The sequence below is a fragment of the Alosa pseudoharengus genome, unplaced genomic scaffold (genome assembly GCF_046254945.1).
Source record: "Alosa pseudoharengus isolate Yale_2024_CS ecotype anadromous, Long Island Sound unplaced genomic scaffold, YU_APseudo_1.1 YU_APseudo_1.1_scf_11, whole genome shotgun sequence".
NCBI lineage: Eukaryota > Metazoa > Chordata > Actinopteri > Clupeiformes > Clupeidae > Alosa > Alosa pseudoharengus.
Window position 1 is genome coordinate 5,141,704 of NW_027468576.1, and position 17,314 is coordinate 5,159,017.

At 40.0% G+C, this 17,314-nt stretch overlaps 1 protein-coding gene across 2 annotated transcripts in view; it reads right to left on the reverse strand.

Annotated features, from left to right (window-relative positions):
* LOC143116604 (multiple PDZ domain protein-like) overlaps window positions 1-17,314 on the reverse strand; it is a 66,489-nt gene that overhangs the window by 40,103 nt on the left and 9,072 nt on the right. The window contains exons 2-5 of one of the 2 annotated variants that reach the window (XM_076277798.1): window positions 15,429-15,497; window positions 15,207-15,333; window positions 11,824-11,930; window positions 8,235-8,318 (exon numbers count right to left, since the gene is read on the reverse strand). In XM_076277798.1, coding sequence (XP_076133913.1) covers window positions 8,235-8,318; window positions 11,824-11,930; window positions 15,207-15,333; window positions 15,429-15,497 — 387 coding nt within the window. The remainder of the gene's footprint in view (window positions 1-8,234; window positions 8,319-11,823; window positions 11,931-15,206; window positions 15,334-15,428; window positions 15,498-17,314) is intronic. The other variant, XM_076277799.1, reaches the window with a different exon arrangement.

The window sequence follows — 17,314 nt, forward strand, 5'->3', positions numbered from 1 at the left end:
GTTAAAATAATAAATAGACATTCACTTGACTGTTCCATTGACCAGTAGTGTTGTAATTAAGAGACAGTGTGAGGACACTACAAAACAGGATGTGGAAGATAACGTTATATCATTATAAGGGATGCCTGCAGAGGCCTACCGTGGTTAACAACGTCAGTTAATTGCTAGATGCATTTAAGGAAGTATCCCATTTACTAATAGAGATATGATCTTACATTCAATCTCAGATACTCTAAAAGTCAGTAAAACCTGGAAACACTAGTGAACACAAAGAAGACATGATGGTTCTCGTCCTGCAGATGACCCCAACGCAGATAGGCTAAGGATAACTGGCAGGGAGGAGACTCCGATGCTCGTTGTAGGTACGAAATGAAGTCAGATGTCTCTAGACCCTCCATGACCATGCATCTTCCTCAACCGCCACTTGTTATGTCATTAAAAAGCTCACGCAGAGACGGGCTTCACTAAGGACGTGCTTTCATGGGCAAATTTCCTTTAAGCAGAGCGAGTAGACCTATACGTAAGTTTTAGTTAATTATACTTATTTGGGTAAAATATTGTGCCTCCTTAGTGAATAACATTTGTAATGTTATTGAGGATCTTATAGCTGTGGTAGGCTATGACCTACAGAAATGTTAACAAGTTTTATCTTTCTAGAGTTAAATGATAAAGAGATGTGTCCAAACCCATTGTCCAATAAGGAACTTTATCCGATATTAAGATCTTTATTCTTAATATTCTTAAGACCTTCATGTTAAAAGTTGTGTAATTGTTGTCAGCATTATTATGACTATTTGCCTGTGACCCTCTGCGTAAATGCTGTGGGTATCCAAGTTGCGCTAGGACTTTTACTTGTAAGACAAACTCTTATCTCAGTAGGCATAGGCCTTCTCTGACTCACGATTATTTTGTGAGCATAGAGCAATTGACAAACATGATAACATCTTTATATTAAGACAGAGTAGGCTAATGATTTTGTATGCTTGGGTTTAACAATTTGCTACTTATCACATTAATCTGCATGTCATTGCAAAAACTAACTATCCCGAGAAATTCCACTTTGGGGAGCATGAGCTACAAGGCTGTTCGCCACACATAGGTGGGAAAGATGAAAGTGATAAGGTTACTGATGCATGCTCATTTGCTTCGCGGAATCAGCCGCACAAACACATTGCCGTCAGCAGTAGGATATTTGCTAACTTCATGACAACTTAATACTAATCATGCTCTATCTTCATGAAGAATGAAACGTGTAGGAAAGGATGTTTTTGTTATTTGACCTAATGTGTTACCTTTGACTAATTTTTTTTGGACGTTATCCTAACATATCTGGTGCGTAAAGTTGCACCTATAGGATGGCCTAATATTGGAAGTAAAATAGTTTATGGCCATTCATGTTATTCCCCCCTTTACATTATCCAATGTTGAGTAAGCATGTTCTGCGTCACATGACTGAGGAGCGAGAGAAGTTGCTAAGATGTTGCGCGGGAATGTTTGAATGATTCCCCTTTTCTGATTCACTGAAGGAGTGGTGCTACACTGGCATCCGCTAACATGTTAACGAACAGAATCCTCACTTATCGATTCCTTGCATGCAGCTTATACTATATCTCGTTATTATACTACGCCAACATAAGAACGTATATGATAATTTCACTGGGGTCTTTACAAGCATCTGGAAAGGGATAAAATGGTTTTTAGAAGCCTGGTGGATTATAGCATTAATTTTGGGCATAGCTTTCATGTTAGGGATTTTAATGAAATTAAGAGGTTGTTATTTGGATATGCAACACAGATAAAAGTCTCAGAAGTTAAAAATGCTACAAACTCTTAGTCAACCTGAACGGAATTCAGATACAGTCTGGATAACGAGTAGTCAAGCATATCGATAACTCCGCCCACTTAAGGAAAGGTGGGGTGTGGGGTGTCTGTTAGACAGATACATTTAAGGCCTGTAAGAAGTTCCCAAACTCACTACGACTTTTAGTCTACCAAACTACGAAATCATGGCTCAAGATATGTTAAATTACCAGGATATCTCATCTGCTAGTTCTAACTCCTCACCTACTCCATCTATTGCATCCATCTCTGGGGTGGATTCTACTACTACTCACGTAAGTTACATGATATTTACGATTATCTGGATCGGATACATGCTTGTGCAAAGTATGGATTTGACACCATATAGCATTCTGATAACCATCATTAATATGATGCGTTTAACTATGATTTTAGTACAGCAGTCACAGGACATAGTGGTGACATTTATATTTGCTATACTACCGAATAGAGTTGGATTATTTAAACCTTATGCACCATTAGGTACCTATAATGAACTTAAACAAATTCAATTGATACTGGCCATCACAGGATGGGTTGTCACCTGTATGGGTATAGTAAGACAAGTGTTGTTAAGGGAAAGTTATCACCTGGCGGCCAATTACAGTCATGTCATTCAAATTACAGTTGTCCTCTTAACCTATTTAGCTTGTATGACGCCTCTACAGGCCATATGGGACAGACGTACTGATCCTGAGATACATAGATTGGATGTCCTGAAGTCTGTGATATATGGAGTAATAATCTTCATTTTGGAAGTATGTCACGCCGTCTGGATTATACCAGGCTACGCTGCTGCTTTCCTCACGAGTTTGTATCTAACTGAGTTCTGTAAATGTTACCCTAGGACTTCCACATCTGGAAGCAGGGGATCGGGAGACTCCGACCCACTCGACGATTTTATAGGGGACAAATTCTAATGATCAAAGAGTCTGCATGTTCATTTTGTGACATGGACTATTTGAACAATGCTTTTGAAACCATGGTGGGGAAAGTGTGTGTTGAATGCATGCGTGAAATGTCACTGGATCAGGTGCAATACTTTATTCAAGAGTTGAATTTGCGGGAAGTGAAGCCATTGTGTCAGTTAGTTTATGGAATGTTACCCCTGCGAGGACAAATGGCAAGCATTTTGGGGAATATCCCTGGAATCCAAATTATGAAACGAGACGAGGTGTATATAGAATCAGCAATAAGACATCCTAGGCCTTTAGTCTCTTGTTCACTGTCATGTGATTATTTTGCCTACTCGATAACTTTACAGACATTTGGAAAAGCGATCCATAGCCTATATCAGATAAAGGGGCACTGGATAAATGTTTATTTATTCCCTCATGTAGCCAGGACCATGTGATGGAGACCGATCGGATAGTCCCGACCGAGACTCCGACTTCCCCACTACAGACCCCGGAATATCGGGCGGATTGGGCCGATGTGTTGCTGGAACTAGCCTTGCCTCAGAACAGGTGTGTAGCAACGTCAGATGTTCCCGGGCAGGTATAGCGTTATTTCTTCTGCTCCAGGCTGACCGTGACCTCGGACGACAGAGTGATACCTACCTCCTGTGCGGAATCTGCGTTTCTGCTAGACCCGAGTGCTGGGTACAGGTAGTAGCAATAACACACAGCCCTGAACCCTTGATAATGAATGAAGTATATCCTGATAATATATTTGATTTGATCAGTTCTTCTGTCTTGCATGCATGGAATCTCTCTCCATATCGACAAATTCCAATTCTGTACAGTTATCCAGTGACCCGTGTAGTATTAATGTTTTTTTATGCTTATCAGACGCGAGCCCCTTGGGCTTCTTTGCAGTATCATACTGGAGCCCGGATTGGCATCTTGTGGGGTCCAGTATCCTTCGAAGTTCCTTATGCAGTGCCTACTTCTGTGCTACGCCCTGTGCTCCACGTAGGGGATGACGTGTCGCCAGGACACCGACCGTATGGACCACAGAGCGGTAGCACAAAACCAATACGTCTTACAAGGCGAAAACGCAGAAAGGCTAGATTCAGCGCTAGCTATCAAGGTAATCTCTCTGATCTAGAAAATATGATTAGACAAATTAGGAAAGAAACTGACCAGGAATTGAATCGTAATGTTAAACCAATTACTTTGCAACCTACTCTTGAATTAAGATCACCTGAAAGCGTGGAAGTGAATGAATGTGTTGAAGCAGATGTTGAACAATGTGCAGGATTATTAAACCAGATTACCCTGACCTCAGAAATACTTGATGATTATTGAATATGAATAAAAGAATGGAAAATGAACCATAACTGCAAACAATGACCTCATAATAAATAATAAAGTGCGATGAATGAAATGTATCATTACAAGTATTTTAGTAGCATGACTTTGTAAAGTCTAGGGAGTTATGTATGTAAAAGAATTGTATGTCTCAAAACTGTGAAATGAGTAAAGTGCCTTAAACTGTTCAAATGAATGTATTCAGATTGCATTGTGTGAAGAGTTAATGCCATAAGTGTTTGTAACCTGTAAGAATGTAACCGATCTCTCTTAATGACTGTAAAAGTGTATGTTGCTAAATGTAATGTGTCACATGGTTATAATTGCCATTGAATGTAAACTGTTTGTGTAACCTCTGGAAACTATCTGTAAACCTGAATGTAATGTATCATCTCCAAAATGTAACCCGGAGAAGGATGTGAATGCGTGTCATTTTAAATTGTTGGGTAAGATCAGTGGCTTCTAGAATGTATTAGCTATTGTGAGAATATTCCCAGCTATATTCCCAAGCTGCCGTGAGAATATTCCCAGCTATGTTCCCAGCTAACGTGAGAATATTCCCAGCCCTCGTGGGAACCTTCTAGAAGGTTCTAAACTGTCGTGGGAAAGATTGATTTGCCTTAGGAATGTGTGGGGGAGGACAAGTCTACCTAGTATAAATAAGGGTCGAACTAAATGATCGGGGCTGCTTCTTCTTTTTTCCTTCCTTCAACTCGCTGGGTTTTTGCTTTATGATGTCGCGTGTGGTTGTTAGAATTCGTCCTCCGAAATTCGTTGAGAAGCAAAGTGTTGGACGTCGTGCCAGGCTGAGTCGCGGACCGAAACTCCGTGGAACCTGTTGCAGATATCAGACCTGCTACTCCGACAGGGAGTGACTACAGAATGACAATCAGCTGACTTTTTCCCTTTTTGAGGACTTTTTTCCGTATATTCTCTTCTTCTCCATTTGTGGATTTACCATTTTTATTGTAATCTCTTCTCCATTTGTGGATTTACTATTTACCTATTTTGTGGATTTACTCTTTTTACAACATTGTAACCTGCAAGTGGATATTACGCCGCATTTTGTTATCATCACCAAAATGCTGAAAAGTAAAGAACTTATTTAACCTTGGCATCTAATTCTTCAAGCAGTATTTTTTGTCTTTTCTTGGTTTTCCTACGAATTCCAGCAGGAGGGTAAGATAACGTGTCTCTTCTGTGGTTATTCATCTGTCTTTTCTAAGACTTAGGTCAGCGTGACTTTATACTGAACTCCACTCTTTAAAAACCTAAGCAAGAAGTAGCCTATAACCTGTGTCTCTAGATAAATTCTAGGGTCAAACATCTTCGCACGTTAGCCAACTGTTCGAGACCTAGGCGTAGTCGCTCCTTATTTCATAAACATCTCAATAAATCCACCACGGAAGCCTGATCAACTTCCAAGGGGGATATTTAAAAATAGGAGCTTTAGGTTATCTGCGCCGCAGAGGGAAGTCGTGCGACTGCACTCGACAGTAGGTCCCTGCTATCTACAATTACCTCCAGGGAGGTATCGTAGGTTTTAACTGCTTAGGCCTGGGGTTACGTCTGAGAAACGGCTGACGTTGACTAGGTTCTGGGGGTTACCTGCAGGGGGCAACACACTTGTTATCATCTGGTTGAGGAGCCAACCTCAGTCTGTACGACTGTTTTAGTGTCTTCCACCATTACTCTCAGCAAGTCAAGGCCTAATACTCATTCATATAGTCTACTAATGTGGTAAATGTTTTGAATAAGTGAGCGCTGCACTGACATTGTAACTGAGTTAGCAAAATTGAGTGGAACAGACACAATGCTCTATAGAGTTGAAGATGCAGCACATAGATCTGACTTCATTTAATCACCATTTCAACAGATTAGAGCTTTCACATTACCTGCACGAGATGTGCATCTCAGATGCAGCTCAATCCATGCTGCAACTACAAGTCATCTAGTTTGGGCTCGGACCCTATTTTGCACGTATGAGGTAAGTGTGAGGGAAGCGATTGTGAGCACAATTGCAATGAAAATAACATAGATTTATAAAAGCGGAAGGTGGAGGGTACATTTCTTTATGCCGATAACTTAACAGAAAGTGAACAAAGGTAAAAAAGAGACATGATATCGTTCTGGTAAAAAGCGTTCAAATCTGTATTCACTTTTGTGTTGCTAATTTTCTTAACCATTTTCAAAGGCGAACTCAGTGTGAAAAGATAGAGTCAGAATGAAACAGAGCTGCAGCAACAATGCTGGCATTGTGGGTACACATGCAAGCTAGCCTGAGCAGTAACACAACACAGCTGTTTTGTAATGCAGACGTAGGAAATGTGAAACAGCCCTAAGGTAAACAGCAAACAGTGCTTCAAAATCAATGTAAAAAGATGTTGGCAGTAGTAGTGCTGCAGCAGTAGGCCTAATGGTGGCAATGTGATAGGGAGAGCACACATGTAGGAAAAAAAAGAAAGAAATGTCAGGTCAGCATCAGATATTCGGAAATCTCGACCTCCGACTCAGAAAGATGACTTAAACACAAAGTCGGGTCAGATTTTATGGAGACTCATGCGGAAATCTTGGAGCCTACCCCAAATTACCTGACTTGACATCACAACCAAGCTCTCTAATGGCGAGGGCCTCCGTTGCAACAACACAACAAAAGGTGAACCTTACTCTCATTACAAATAGGCAAGGTAATTTATCACTAAATTAAAACAAATATAAACATTTGAACCATAGTAAGCAGTTCTACTAACTTGTTTAGGCATTCCCTGTAAAGACTACCCAAAAATGCAATCATGCTAGGCTACTGCAGGAATCTATATTTGTTTTCCGAGCTGATGTCATGAACACACTTTTTTGGAAGTTGGGATTCTTAAAATCAGGTCTTCCGAGTTTATGTTCGTCATGATGGCAGTATTAGTCCTGGCTCTGTAAATGAGTTAACAATCTCTGTAAAACAAACAAAATGGTGCAGACTGAACACAACACTATTACAGCCTCAAAATCACCAACAATGAGATGTGAGTAAATGCCCTCCTCTTGTCTCAGCCCAAGTCCGATTTAGGTTCAGCTTAAAGGTACAGTCAGGGATTGCGCTGGAAGTCGCGTTTGTCTTTTTTAAATTTATTAGCAGGTCTACGCTTTTTTGCAAAAAAAAGGTAGGCCTATATTTTATTTTAACCAAGGACCAAACGAAACATGCCACCCCTACCTTCAGTATTCCCAGAGAAATTCCACACAGTGTTTTGTTTTTGTTTGGGGACAGGCTGCCCCACTTTGTTTGTTTCGGTTTATTTGGTCAGTTTTCGGAGCCTGAGCTGCCTACAGAGACTATTTTTTTACAGTGTAATCACGGAATGGGCAGCTAGTCGTAAAGAGATGATTGCTGAATGTGACAAAAAAATGTATGAGCTTGAAATCGCATAAAATTCATGACCTCACCTTTAGGGTAGGCTACGTTCAGACTTGGCATCTTTTTCTGACACTGGAAAGTTGTGCAGACCACTTTTTCAGTTTTTTAAAAAGAAAATTTTGTTCCAAAAAGTGTCTTTTCTGGTTATCCGCTTGTGATTGGTCAGCTGTCAAAAAAACAGCATGACATAGGGCGTTTTACCCTTAGAACTTGAACATTTCTCAACTTTAAAAACAGCTCTGATCTGCAGAAAAAGACGCCCACGATCGCGTTTTAAAAGAAGCCGAGGACTTTTTTGAAAACACAGTCTCCATAGTATTATGATGTTAAACGGACACTGGCAGCTTCAAAAAAGAAGCTTAGTCTGAACGTAGCCGTAAGATCTCAAAAGATAGTTTTTTTCTCAATCTATTCTTATTTCACCTTATTTAGCTGATTTATTTCTCGTGAGCTAAAGAAAAGACATTTTTGAGACAATGTTCCTTTTGGGAATCCAAATAAATGCTATTTGCAAAAAAAGTAACTCTGCTATTACTACTACCAATGTTTTATCAAAAGCAATTGAATGCATGCACATGGTTTGTTTCAAGGGTCAGTTTTGGACTTGGTTTAAATACAGCTATTAGATACAAATCAAGTATACTGTTAGGTGTAAGCAGACAATGTAAACAATCAGGTACAGGTATAATTGAAATTGTGTGTAAACCAAGGTCTCAGATAAGTCTCAGTCTCACCTGCAGTATCTGGTCTCCAGCTGACAGACGTCCATCCCTTGCTGCTGCTCCTTCTTCATAAACCTCATGAATCACAATAGCATCCTGAAGATGGTGGGAAGTGAGTGATGTTAAAGATAAGAAGACAGAAAGGAAGCACACAGAGAGATATGTGTTTGCATGTGTCACACTGCAGTCTTCTTGGGGTTTGATCATAGAGCTAAATTAAGCAGCCAAGACTGATGGCTATGGTTCTTCCTAGTGAATTGCAAGTGCAATGTCAACCAGATACATGTTAGCCAAAAAAGAAGATTGAAGAGTTTTAGTAAGTTAGCTAATATATATAGAGAAAGTTATTTTAAAAAGTTAACAAAGAGAAGAGACAGAAGGTTTCATGGGTGTAAGATTTAGCAAAAGCAAATAAAATAATATAGCCGCAAGCGGCAATGACAGGCCCGAGCACCTAAGGTTCCGCAATTCCACATTTCATCATCCAACAATGTACTCGCATGTGGTGTCTGTGTCAAATGCACACATCTAATGTGTGTGCTAAATTTCACGTGTTTTAGGCATTGGAAGCACTTATTTCTAGGTTTCTGACACTGTAACATGGACTTCGTTTTTTGCTCACAGTTTTCTCTGCAGAGCTCCCTCTACAGCTTCAGAGTATATATTTTACGACACTTCTCGCTCGGTCAGTCTGACATTTCCTCTTTCCCTATTCCTTCGACAACGGTGTGCGTGCTTTCTGCTTCTTTTTGCTGGCTTTGCCATGACAAATGTCTGGGAAACTCCACCGCTACCTTGTTCTAGCCGAGACTTTCTGACTCTGAGGCCGCCAGCCAGCCGGCCCAAAGTTGCAAGGCTGTTTTTTTCCGCTCACAGACGCTAGGAGAAAACAAGATGGCCACCATTCACCCCAGAAAAAGTCATATAACCATTCCAATGACTCCAAGGGCCCTATCATGACAGTCAAAAGCGCATCGTCACTCGTCAAAAGCTTATTCAAATTTAGTAGGATGTCCAGTCCACATTGGGAGGGTTTTCGTCGAGGGCATTGCGCAACAAGGTGTTCCTAGGTTTTTTTAATCAGTCATTGGTGTGTTTGGGGCGTAAGATCATTTAAACCAATGAGAATGACATCTGACAAAGCGCGTCAAATAAATGCATCGGTATTTTGACATTCAACAGCGCATTTAAAGGAGGCTGCTTGCGAGACCGTATGGAATAGTCATTCCACTAAACCATACTTTACTAAAACCTAGCATACTGTAGCCTTCACACATTTGCACTCCTCTATTATTTGAACTCATTAGCAAAGTGAAACTAACTTCACCATGGTGTCAGTCAAAGACAAGACAGTTATATGCAGTTACTTTCACTATTGACTGACAATGGGTTACCATCGTAAACATAGGCTGGAAAAAGCAACATCTACCCTATATTGCTCAAATGACTGAATAAAAAAACATTGACAGTGCATCGTCTTCAGCTGTGCTCCATATGCGTCTCTCGCCTCTTCCCTAATCCCTTTTAACCGTCATTACCAATTTGCAAATGATGGTATAGTAGTATAGTATATCCCGTGAGGGAAATTTGGTCTCTTAATTTTTCCCAATCCGTAAATTAGTGAAACAGACACAGCACACAGTGTACACACAGTGAGGTGAAGCACACACTAATCCCGGCGCAGTGAGCTGCCTGCATCAACAGCGGCGCTCGAGGAGCAGTGAGGGATTAGGTGCCTTGCTCAAGGGCACTTCAGCCGTGCCTACTGGTGGGGGTTCGAACCGGCAACCCTCCGGTTACAGGTCCGAAGTGCTAACCAGTAGGCTAACGGCTGCCCCAAATACGGTGAATAACTACTCATCATGAGATGTACAATATTTCGTAATATCTTTATTCTAATTATGTTTCCAATTGTAATCGTGCAATTTGTAATGTTTTGCATGGACGTGTGCTGGTGTGCGTGCATGGATGATAGAAGGATGGTGCGTTGTGCACCCGCCAATATGACTGTTGACAATGCGCTCTTAAAAAAGCATATAAACAACTCGCCATAGACTTCTGACCAGGTGTACAATAGCGATTTTTATACAATGCGCCAGGCCACTCCCTAGGTTGTTAATTACCACACCCCTGGGCGCATTGTTTATGCGCCAGGGTGCAAAATACAGCCCCATAGCTGTTAAGTTCAGGTAAATTAAGCTAAAAAAATAGCAGTTCCCCTTTAAAGTAAATGCATAAATAATTCTGTCTGTTTTCATTTTGTGTTATCATCCGTAACTACCATACCTCTGTGTGTATATACTATACCCAATATATGTGTGTGTATGTGTTTGTAAAGCCATGTGTGTGGGCCTATGTGGGTGTTTGTGTCTGTGTCTGCTTTGCTACAGCATCGTGCACCACAGAGTACGCCTGCCTCGGTGCTGAACGCTGCATGCCAGGGAGGAAGGAGCTCTCCGATGCAGACTCCCACACCATAGTGTGGAGGTACATCATCCGGGGCTTCATCCTAGTAGCCTAGAGATCTAGATGCACCCTAGCAGCAGCAAATGTAATTTGCAGTCAGGGTAGTGTAGCAACTCTCCGTTGGCTTGCGAGCTGGAAAAACCAAACTCAAGTCATGCCAATCACATCGTGTATAGTCAGTGGACGGGCTCAACATAATGACAGCAGAGTTGCAATGCAAGTGTTCCGCGTGAATTCCCTGCTACTTGAAAACAAAGACGATGGATGCTATCGGATTTTATATGCATACAGTATCATTACAGACCTAGTAGCCGGATACGTTTTTTTTACTTACACAATTTAAAAAAAAAAAATTTTTACTTAAATTTTTACTTTATTATTTTTGTTGTGAACGGTATAATGTTGTCTGACAGACGGATCAGATGCTATCAATGGTTACAACAATGGTACTGTATAATCATAGTACAGTGTTTATTTATCGCTAGATTTTTACCAATCTAAGCAAAGAAATGTCACACAAATGACATTTCAACACAATCAGCAGCCGATACGGATGTCATCCACCATCTTCATTTAATTTACACAGCTGTTTCAGACATTGTCGCACAGATTTGTGGATAATAGGCAGCATAGAAGATACACCGCTGCTGCCTTCAAAAACGACCGTTATGGGGGTAGTTCTAAGATCTTAGAAGTCAGGAAAAGAGAGTTTATCGGTTTCAAACAGCACTTGTTGCCTCGTTGACTGTTTTTTTAATAGCATAGCAAAAGCATTCAGCCTCTCCTGAGTCATATAAATGTAGTTTCATCATATCCAACCAAAGTCAATTCAACAAATTACAAATGTCTTCATTGTACATTATAAACAGAATAATTTCTTCTAATGCAATAATCCTGTATAATGTTAGCCATTCAGCAATGATAAGCAAGCTGTTTTCCTAAAATATTTAACGTTAGGCTTGCATTGTTTGGATGACTGTGACTACTTTGAATCAGAAAGTTTTAAGGTGGCATTCCCTTTTTTCACTTCCAGGTGTGGATTGGATTAAGTGTGTTGATATGATGCAGGTGTGTGATTCTTGGATGGCTTTATTGTATTCTATGGTGACGTTGTGAGGCTGTGTGATGCCTTTACCAGCTGGGTGTCTTTGCCACCAACAATGCTGAGACCAAGTCCAGAGCGACCTTTAGAAATCTCAATGACAGTCTCCTGCCCGGGCAAGATGGGACTTATGGCAGGATCTATGAGAAAAGAGAGAGAAGTGTATTATTTAAATGGTTGTATAGCACTTGTGTAACACAGCGCTTTTAATTCATCATAGCTGTAGGGCACTCTTTAAAACACAGTATACTGTTGGAGCCGTCTAGCCCTGTAGACTCCCATTTATTCTGTGCTAGCTCGTGACCACCCCTATGGGAAATATGGTTGAACTGCAACCAGTTTCGATAAAATGGGAATGAACAAGCACCCTGTAGATGGGCTCTGATTGAGGCTACAGTACATAACCTACCTCTCGTCTCGTTGACTCTGGTTGTAATCTCACCAAAAGTTGCTGCAGCTGAGCTGTTAGATCTATAGAATATCTACTTCCGTGCAATAACATGATCTAATACTCCACAGGCCAGTCATTACTTTTATAATCAAGGGGCTTTGGGAAAACTGGAAGTAGCTTAATTCACAAGCAAAAAAGTCATATGAAGGGTCATTTTCTGACATTTCAACGGAACGGAGTTTGCCATCAAATTGATCAAAGTCACCAAATTTATTGCTAGTCATTAGATAAGATTTTCTGTCGCTGGGGATGGCCAAAAGTCACTAAATAGGTAACACTGAGAACAAGGGAGAACTAGTTTAGAGCTTTAGATCCCCGCGCCAAGATGGCGGCAGTGTGGACAACATTTAGTCAGTATTATATCTATGAGGGCAATCAGACTGGTTGTGACAAATGTTCAACTTGTAACAGACAGGCTACACCAGGCACGTAACGTATAATGTATATGGTATAATGTTGCTAGGTTACGGGTACTTAGGCGAGTCATGGCACTCCATCTGGCTTCATGTTTTTGTTTGATTTTTTATATTTTTTGTTAAGTTCATGTTTTGTTAAGATTTTTGTTTTTACTTGTCTAGTTAGACTTAGTCATTGTATATAAATGTTATTTCCGATTGTTTTTGTGTTAGTCTTTGTGTTTTTCTGACTATTGGTTCGCTGATACCTGTAACGTTAAGTGAACGTTAATGTTAACATTACTCCATTGGGCTGAAGTGAAGAGCTTGGATAGAGCCATATCCCTAGCTCTGTTGAGATTCATCTTCCATCTATTTTTTGGTTCAAAGTCATCATGCGGTGCGCTGTTTCACAGTTATCATTGCCTATGGACATTCTTCAGCCGCTTTAATTCAACCAATAACTAATTGAACACATTCATTTTTATTATTTGTTAATTTGTTTTTTGTTTGTCTTGATGTCTGTGCTAAGTTAGAGGTACGCTGGCAAGTCACGCCACTCCGTCCGGCATCTTGTTTTTGTTTGATTTCACTATGGATTTTTGTTTTTTTATGTTTTGTGTGTGGGGCGCTTTGGGTTGAACTCTGTGCATAGAAAAAGCGCTATATATATGTGTTGTATTGTAAGTAGTAGTAAGTAAGCACACGGAGCAGTTGTGCACATGAACTTATCCTTTATCCTTTGTCTGTAAAACACATTGTGCTCTATGCTTAAAAGGTTTGTATAAATACATTTTATTATTATATATTTTTATTAAATGCACTCCATTTGTATAGTGTATGACGCAACAATGGAAGTGGCAACACCAGATGTGAAAGTGGCACAAAGAAAAAGTCTCTCGGAAATCATTTTTACCCTCACGGAATAATCCAGTTGTGCACCTGGTGTAGCCAGCATGTTAGGTGTTAGGTGCCCCCCGCCTCTCTCTCTCTCTCTCTCTCTCTCTCTCTCTCTCTATATATATATATATATATTCAATATATATATATATATATATATATATATATATATATATATATTCTCCTTCTCCTCCTGGGTTTATCCTAACCAGAACATTATTTTTCAGTTGAAGCACTTGAAAATGTAGGTGCTTAAAGTAATCAGAACTTTCAAAGCCTTTGTATTGTAACGTCTGTGTCTTCCGGACTGAGTGCTATCCTCCCAGAATGCAATGTGTGTGAATGTTAGATTGTGTAATGTCGGTTTTTGTAGGTGTAATTGCGTTTACCTTGTCATGTGTGTTAGTATGTGTAGTCTTTCCTTGGTTGTATGTCATGTGTTTATCCCTGTGTGTTTTATGTGACTACCCTGTTTGTGTTTCGTGCATGTTTTAGTACCCTTGTGTGTTCTTTGTAATGGCGTCATAAGAGTATGTGTGATCCCCGCTTCTGCTAATAAACTGTTCATTGTACAAACGTGTGTCTCATCAATCGTTACAGTATAGCCCCAGCCTGAATTCCAGTAGCCTACAGTCTCTGAGAACTTGAAGCCCGGCTTGTAGCACCGTCCTCTACTGCAGCAAGCATGACAATATGTTTATATGTTTTGTAGTTCAGAAATTAGTGATAACTTTGAGGTTGAATACTTTTGTGAGACAATGCTTCTGTCCCTGCTTTGGTTTATGTTACTGTTGTTATTCAATTCAAGGGATAACATACTTTTAAATAGCCAACTATCAATGGGCAATTCCGCGCAATGCCATGGTATTTTTTTGCCGTTATGGACGTGACAGTTTTGCGTGGAATTGCCCCAATATCTTAATAATCAAAATATGACACAATTATTGTGTGTTGGGTGGGTATTATGTTGCTTTAGATGATGGCATTATGTGATTAATAAAAGAAAAGAAAAATTAAGCAGGGTCAGGGCCTCCCCCTCCCCCGTCTCCCCTTGAGTCAAGCTAGTGACAGACATGTGTACAGTTATAGCGACAGTGCCTCATACAGTAGGAAGATGAACATGAAACCGAATTACCATTCAGGGCATGAAAAATGGAAAAAACTTCACGAGAATGAACAGCGGGAACAGTGTCAACTGCAGATTTCTGAGTACCAAACCCCGCAGTTTTTTGGAAATATTTACAGTTCTTATGCAGGGAATGCAGTATTTTGGACACAAAAAAACTGCACAGTACTTTAATTTACTACAGAAATGCAGTATTTTGGATATGAAAACTGAACTGTACTTAAAAAAAAACTGCAGTTTATTTTTTGTAAGGGGATATGTACAGAAAGCATCAAAAGCAAACAGCCCAGACCCTAAAACTGGCCATTTATAGCTGTGAAGGTTTGGGGAAAAACACTATATTTGGTAACTTCCGTAGATATTTAAAATGGGGTGGGATGATTGTATTGGGAGCACTGAGGTGTTTTAAAAAAAGGTTACATTTTCAGATAGGAGGGCCCTTAGCAGGATTTTGCCTAGGGCCCCATGGAGGTCTGAACCGGCACTGAGCAGGGTTAGTGGAAAATGGTATGTAGTCAATGAAAAGCATATGAGTAAAACAAACCTTTACTACAATAATCAAAGTCTGGATTGGTGCAGGTAGGAGGTGCTGCTGATATCGAGGAGGAAGTATCCAAAGATTTCACAGGAAGTTCACTGTTGGTCTGAGGGCTATTAGGAAGACTGTCAATCTGGAAGCAGCACATAAGGCAGTACATTATATTCAAGACAAAAAACTATAAGAAACCTGTTTATTTGTTTGGCATATTTGGCATGCCCACACTACCGGCTTTGAGAAGATCTTGGTTGGCTCCTCGTCAGGAACCGTTTTATCCCTCTCCAATGACTTAAGGTTCTGGAGAATAGTGAGTTCATGAAAAGAGATGAAAGCTGAGAGTCTTCCATGAAAGGATACAAATTGCAAATAAGTAATACCCTGGTTATGTCGATATGGATATCTTTTGGCCAGAAAGGGAGGAAATGTGCACTTTTGCACAAGCAGTGAGCATAAAGGTGTGATCAAAGGCACTACATGGACAGAGCCAGTTTAAGGTTAATTAGTGAAAGGTTTCATAAAATAACAATAAAATAAATATGAAAAATAATAAAAGACAACCAATAACATTGTCAAGCAATCCCTTTACTGAATGCATCAGATGACATTATATTGTAAGAAAATGGCAATATCAACAGTGTTTCCCCTAGAATTTTTTCCAGCAGCGGTACTGTTGATCGTAGGAAGCCACCCCCCCCCCCCCCACCCCCCAAAAAAAGTTACAAATTATGACATAACCATCAACACAAGCATTTACAAAGCATGATTATTGTAGTACTTGAACAGGATTATTCATGTTTTTCTTTCACCTTTTTCATTTACATTATTAGTAATTATTACTAACATTATTATTAGAAATTGAAATGAAACAAAAATGAAATGGCACAACACACACACAACAGAAAATTATTATTTACAATTAATTACAAAAAATAAAGCTTAATCACAGGCCACTGTACAAACTATTACTATTTAGAATGTACAGTGCTGTGCATAAGTTAAGATCGAATTCGAGATCGAGTTAAGGTCGAATTGAGTGCCTGTCACTTTAAGGCCGTGACGGCCCGTTGCTTGATTCTCACGATTTTAAGCTAATAGGCTAGTGACAAATGGTCAGAAAGGGCTTTAGTTTTTAGATACCCCTACCGGAGGTAAAACTAAACCCAACAATGTTTTTCCTCATCTCTAAGGTCTCCCATATATGAAATGGATTCTTGGCTAAAAATATTTTACTGCTAAGATTGTTAAATTAACAGATATTGTTATACACCCCAAAACCAAAAAAGGACTAAAATATAGCCTGTCCGTATTGGAGTTCAGGCATATAAATTAGTGCAGATCAATCACACAAGCTCTGAGAGCTTTGAAACTTGGCATGTTCATAGTCAGGAAGTTGCTTTACCTACTAGAAAAGATGTAAAGATGGATGTAAATATCTTGATGTATGGAATGAATAGAGACATGTAAACATTAGAGATGCACCGATATGGAATTTTAGGGCCAATAACGATAACCGATATTTATTGGTTTGTTGTGGCCGATACCGATACGATAACCAATAATATTACTCTTGAAAAAAAAATGTGAAAAGTGATTTGGGGAAAGCATTTAATAAGCATAATTTTATTGCAGTAATTTTACCTACCACCAAATGATGGACAGAACTCATAATAGTCCTCAATAGTACGGCAGTCAACAACATAACAGTAGCCTAGCCCTAAAGTGTGGCTCCTTTAAGTGAACCTGACGTCAGTGAATTGCGAGTGAGTGGAGTTTGAATCGTTTCCATTTAGGACTAAACGCTCATAAACGGCTCAGCTTGGAATAAGCTACAGTATAGAGACCAAATCAGAGTTTGTGAGGGAAACTTAGGTTTAGTTTCAACTGCGGGTAACTGAATAAAGCTGCAACTCCTCAGACTGTTTTATGTCTACTCTGTTGCGCACAACCTGCTGCAGCAGAAACTAGACTGCATTTCCGGCGGGAACTGCGAAAGTGTGATTGCCCTGGTCCGGTCACCAACGTGAGCAGACAGTGACATACGCTATGCTGAACCTGGCTTGATCCAAGCATTCTAACAGTGCCTTTCAGTGTTGGAGCAGTGGCAATACCTCAAA